This window comes from Talpa europaea, assembly GCF_964194135.1.
Source record: "Talpa europaea genome assembly, chromosome: 15".
In the NCBI taxonomy this organism is placed as follows: Eukaryota; Metazoa; Chordata; class Mammalia; order Eulipotyphla; family Talpidae; genus Talpa; species Talpa europaea.
The window spans coordinates 39,076,882-39,082,881 of NC_140083.1; the positions used below are offsets into that span (position 1 = coordinate 39,076,882).

General features: G+C 47.7%; 1 protein-coding gene across 8 annotated transcripts in view; it reads right to left on the bottom strand.

Annotated features, from left to right (window-relative positions):
• DNM1L (dynamin 1 like) overlaps positions 1–4,487 on the bottom strand; it is a gene marked incomplete at both ends in the record, with an annotated part of 51,634 nt that extends 47,147 nt beyond the window's left edge. For all 8 annotated transcript variants that reach the window (XM_084254657.1, XM_084254656.1, XM_084254652.1 and 5 more), the window contains one exon: positions 4,386–4,487. In XM_084254657.1, coding sequence (XP_084110783.1) covers positions 4,386–4,487 — 102 coding nt within the window. The remainder of the gene's footprint in view (positions 1–4,385) is intronic.
• Between the last annotated feature and the right edge of the window lie 1,513 nt (positions 4,488–6,000).

Sequence of the window (6,000 nt, forward strand, 5' to 3'; positions counted from 1 at the left end):
CTCCCCTCAGCAGTGCTTTCGGTCTGTCTGCCTGTTCTGCTCCCGGCTCTGTCTCTGGTGAATCCCCTCACCCTCCCACGCCTCTGGCCTGTACCCCAGCTCTTGTATAAATAAAAAATAAATCTTTATTAAAAAATAGTTAAACAGGGCCTCCCCGGTGGCGCAGCGGTTGAGCGCTGGGTTGCGAAGCTGCCCGCGGCCTCTGCGGCGCCGGTTCAATCCCCGGCTGCTCCCCGGCCACCAGAGGAGGGTCCCACATGGCGCGCAGACCTCTCCTGCCGCCCGCTGCTCCCCTCAGCAGTGTACTTTGGTCCTTCTGCCTGCTCTGCTCCCCACTCTGGTGGATTCTCTCACCCTCCCGCGCTTCTGACTATACCCAGTGCATGAATAAACAAAACAAACAAACAAACAAATAAATAAATAAAACATGCCTCTATTAAAAAAAATTTAAAAAAAAAAGTTAAACACAGAATTAGCTCATGACCCAATAATTTCATTTCTAGGTTCATATACAGAAGAACTGCAAACAGACACTCAAACACCTATGCACAGATGCCCACAGCACCATTCACAACCACCAAAGATTGCCACAGCCCAAATATGCACCAACAGGGGTACTAAACAAGGCACACGTGTATAATATAATGGGGTCCCAGCGAGGACAAGGCAGTTCTTCAAAAGACCACGTAAACAAGAGTTACCAGATGACCCAGTGATTCTGTGCTCAACTATGCTCAAGAGAATCAAAACATACGTTCACACAAGAGCTCGTAAACAAATCCTATAAGCAGAATTACCCAGTAGAACCAAAAATTCAGAAACAACTCAAACATCCATCAGCTAACAAATGGATAAACAAACTGGCACACCATACAATGGAATACTACTCAGGCATAAAGTTATTAAGTTCTCATACAGGCTACACGATGGCAAAAACTATTATGCTGAGCAAAAGAAACCAAACATAAAAGGCCACCTACTGTAGGATTCTAACTATATAAAATATCCAGGTGGGCAAATCCCTATAAACAGAAAGTAGATCAGCAGTTCCAGGGCCTGGGAGGAAGGTGAAATAGGGAGTGACTGATAATGGGTACAGACTTTCTTTACATTGTAAAGAAAATGTTCTGGAACTAACTTTGTAAATATGCTAAAATCACTGAACTGTACACTTCATAATTGTGATTGTTTTGCCATATGAATTATATTTCAATTTTTATGCTTAATTTTCAAATTTGGTTTGCAATAGGTCAGTTAAAACCCAAAATTCTTCATTTTGCATTTGTCTGAATTACTGAAGGTGGACAGCTAATATCACAGACATAAAAGTGAAAAGCACAGTTACTAGAAGCAGCTGAGCCAGAGTCTCAGGTGAACACCACGAGCACTGGCACCTGTACTGGATAGTGGTGTGGATTAAACACTGAGAGGGCGCCCCCTTCCAAAGTTCAACTGAAATGATTACATTTCCCAAGTCATGAAGGCTGTTTAAGTCTTATTTCCTCCACCTGCAAAGCTCACTGTGTAACAGTATCAACCTTCTCTCTCCTCATTCTCTGTTCTTTCCACACAGATGATCTCAGCTGGAGGAAGAGGAACACTAGTGTTAAATAGCTAGATCAAAGAAACTGTAAATGATGGACAGCTGCAAACATGATTCCCTCTCCTCAACTCCTCCAACACTTTAGGTCCCGAAGAAGTACCTGAGGAATTTAAGAAATCAAAGTTTAAAAGTTAGGGTCAGAACCGGTTGTCCTATGGGTGGGGCTGCAGTGAGAATGCCACCAAGATGAACCTTACTGAGCAGTAGAACTTTCCAGGCCCTTTCCAGTTTTCTGCATTTTCAAATGAAAGATTCAGAGTGAGGGCATGCTGGTCTAGGGTAAAGGACTGTGGGTGCTTGGATCAGGTGGGTAGTATGTGACATCCATCTGAGATGTTAACCTATTCCCTAAGTCATGTACAGTATTGTAAACCAAAATTGAGGGGGTGGTCAACGCATAACTTATTTCACTGCCTTAAAAACATTATTCCTTTTACAAACTGCAGGTCTGTGGCAGCCCTACGTGGAGCAAGCATTCACTTCAGATCTGTGTCTGATTTACTTCAGATCCATTCGTTGTCTTTTTAGACATAATGCTAGTGTACACTAATCAGACTACGGTAAAGTTAAACTTTTACACGCACTGGGAAATGAAAAAAATCCATGACTTGCTTTATTACAGTATTTGCGTTATTTGTAGTCTAAAACTGAACCCCTAAAATCTGAGGTGTGCCTGTCACTATTAAGAGAAATAAAGTGGTAATAACTGATTATTAAACGTCTCGGCACGAAAAGCTTGGAAACGTAATTCACCTTAGAAGACTGCACCAGAAACAATCAGAAAAATCTGGACACTCAAACTGAACTGCACTTTGTGACCACAGAAATAACATCCTGAGAAAAGATCAAAAGCTGTTCTGTATTGGATAAACACAAATTTTTGCTAACCAAAATAAACACATAAATAAAAAGCAAAGACTCACTAATATACTTTTTCAGGGAAGAGCTAGGAAACATCTACATAAGAATGGCCCATGGTAAGTGGCCCACTCCACAGTCATAAAGTAAAAACCTCTGGGGATGAGCATAGCAAACTTATTTCCAACGTGAATTTTAAACACATCAAGTTCAAGAATCACTATCTTAAAAAGTTCAACAAGAGGAACCTGCAGTCATGTAAGGTACAGTAATCCGAGATAGAGACCACACCAATGTTATGTGGACTACGTCCCTGGAAGCTTAGAACCCTGATCCTGTCTGGGGTTCACTGCACCCCACTCCACTTTGAACACCCAAATACGTGTTATACATATTATTTAACACAGAATGGCATACATGACCAAGTGGTGGCTGACTTATATTCAAATCCAGTAGAAAGTTTTCTTTCAACACAAGGAAAATAAGGAAAAAGAGACATTGTTTCTATTCATAGTTATTTCTTCTGTAACTGAATAAAGGATTGAATTTGGGGTAATAAGGGCATGACTGAAGATGCCCTCATTAAATGAAGCCTAAAAAATGACAAATATTCTTTGAATAATTTCAAGCATCAACAAGCAAATGTATGTAACTGTTAAATGCTAGGGTGGTTGTTAGCACAATGGTAAGAGCTTTACTTTTCTACCTTCCCCTCCCAATTTTGCTGTTTTAGGCACTTAAATAAACTATTTTGTGTAAGAAAATTCCTTCTTGATTTTAAACTATTGATGCTGAGATACTCTATATCCCAGGTTCTTTTACTGCCTCGTGTTTAAAAAGCACTGAGAATCTCTTACAAGTACATGAAAAGTCTCGGGTTTATACCCAATACCTCCAAATCAATACCAAAGATGATGTCATTTCATCTCCATTTCAAAAATACACACGCTTTTATGATAAAAGTCCCAGCATCTTAAAAGATTATCTAGTTACCGTGAGCAATATTCACTCAGAATATTTCCTGAGGAGCTACTACATACCCCAGCCTGTTCCAGAGACTAGAAACAAACACAGCTGCGGGCAAGACATGCTCAACAGCCACTGAACATCATTTATTATGCTGAAGACTCGGGCTCCAGTAATTACAAATACTACCACATCAGTCAGCAGGATTCAGCAGGATCTATACCACTCCTACAGCAGACCAGAGAAATCTTGTCCTGAAATAATAATTGCTGTTAACTACTTAAAAGCAGAGAAGTCTCTGATTTCCCAAGTTCCCCCTGGTGGGATATACTCTCTTGGCTTCTGGACTTTACATCCCTAAGATGTGATATTAACATCGACGCTTTCACGTGGTAGCCAGATAGAGCCACGCACCTCACAGAATACGATAAAAAACCGTCCCTTCCGAGCAGGAAAAAAAAAAAAAATCACTGAAAAACGAAAGCACTTCCAGTCAATACCCTAAGCAACCTGTAAAATGCGTTTCTCTGAGCTCTGGTTAAAGCCCTCGGGTTCCGCCTCTGCCAGGGCAGGCAGAAAGCAGCGAAAAGGAAACGCTTGCCCAGTCACCCTAGAAATAATGCCGTGTTCAAAATTTCTGCGCACGGACGACGGTGTCATCGCCGAGACCCACCTTGGAACCGCCAGGGGCGAGGACGCCCCGTCTCCACCAGGGGCCAACCCGGCCTGCTCCGGAGCCCGGGCCCTCGGCGCGGTCCCGCCGCGGTGCGGCGCTGCCCGGGGTCGCAGAGCGGGGCGGCCGGGCCGGCTGGGCCCCGGGCTGGAAGCGGCCTCGCCGCGCCCCCGGCGGACCGCGACCCCCAGGTGCCCTTGGCCGCGCGGCCGGGCCCCGCGCCCGCCGCCGCCCGCCCAGGCCCGCCCGCCCGCCCGCAGGCCTCAAGGCCCGCCGCGCCCTCACCTGCGTGCCCACCACCACGATCTGAGGCAGCTGGATGATGTCTGCGCCCACCGTGTTGAAGACGTCCTGCAGCTTGTTGATGACAGGAATGAGCGCCTCCATGACTCGGGAAGCGCGGCCCCGCCGCCAGCCGCCCGCCCGCCCGCCCGGCCGCGGCAATGAATGGGCCGGGCCGCGTCCGCCGCCGCCCTCGCCGCCGCCCTAATAGCGGAGCCGGCGCCCATTGGGCCCCGCCCGCCGCCGGCCTCCCGGCAGGCCCCGCACCGCGCCCCGACGCGCCAGCGGCCTGCCGGGAGCTGTAGTTCCGGCGGGGGCGGCGCCTACGGCTCCCGGCAGGCCGCGCGCGGACGGGCGCTCCCTGCGCAAGAGGCGGGCCGACACGAGCGAGCGCCCGTCCTCGGAACGTCGTGGGCGTGCGCGCGCCCGGGCCCGGGGCGTCGTGGCTGCGCGCGTCGGGGGAGTGTGTGGCCGCTGCGCCTTGCTGGTCTGGGGGCGGTCGCGGGAGGAAGCAGTTCCCCGGTGGGCGCGCCCGGCCAGGGCAGGAGCGCGTGCGGTTCTGCCGAAGCACAGCAGCCAGGGCTGCAGCGGCTTCGCCAACGTTGCAGTGAAAATGTACCCAGAACACTGGAGGGCAGGGCGCCTCCCCCCAACCCCACGCGCTTGAGTCCCGCGAGGGTGCTGAGCCCGCCTCGCTGGCTCCTCTGCCACATGAGTTCACTGCTCTCTTCCTAAGTGTCGTTTTTCTTTGGGTAGTATTTCTCCACTCCACATCTCCAGTTTCCTGTCTCAGCGTTTTAAAAAAAGTAGCAAGTGCAAGAAGCCCCTTCCCTATCTTTCTCTACAGGGTGGAGGCTTTGAGGGGCACGGAGGCCTTGGCCTTTGCCAAGTTTTAGGACCAGCCCCTCCTGATTCTTCTGGGGGGGAAAAAAGCATGACACAGATGTTTCAGAGCTCCACCAATCAGAGCCGCAAAAGAGAGTCTCCCAAGGTACTAGTACGTGATAGGTGTGCCCACTTTGCTTCTCCACCGCGTGCTCATCAGGTTTTCTTCTGCTTTTCAGAGCTGTATGTGCCTGCCAAGAAGAAAATGCCGGGGGAGTTTTTCTGGAGTAAATCTTATTCTGGAACTCCACAATTATGGTGGGAGCCTACCTTTGGGCAAAAGCACAAATACACACACTCTCTTCCTACTTGCTGATGGCAGGATTACAAGAGGAAGCACACCTGTTCCAGAAAGAGGACTGTCATGAATTTTGCATGCATTATGTATTTTCATTTAAATTATAAGCCATCTCTTGGGATGGAACATACAGAGCCTCGTAATAACAGATGTCAGGAAGCACCCCTATGTTTATTGTAGCACTATTTGTAATAGGTAAAACCTGAAAACAGCCCAGATGACTGGATCAAGAAGATGTGGTCTAAATAAACAGGATCACAAGTGAAAGAGGAGAAATCACAACGGACACAGCAGAAATCAAAAGAATAATCAGAAACTACTATGAACAGCTATATGGGAACAAGTTCAACAATGTAGAGGAGATGGACAAATTCCTACAACTCTACAATCACCCAAAGCTAGATAAAGAAGAAATGGAACACCTAAACAGATCAA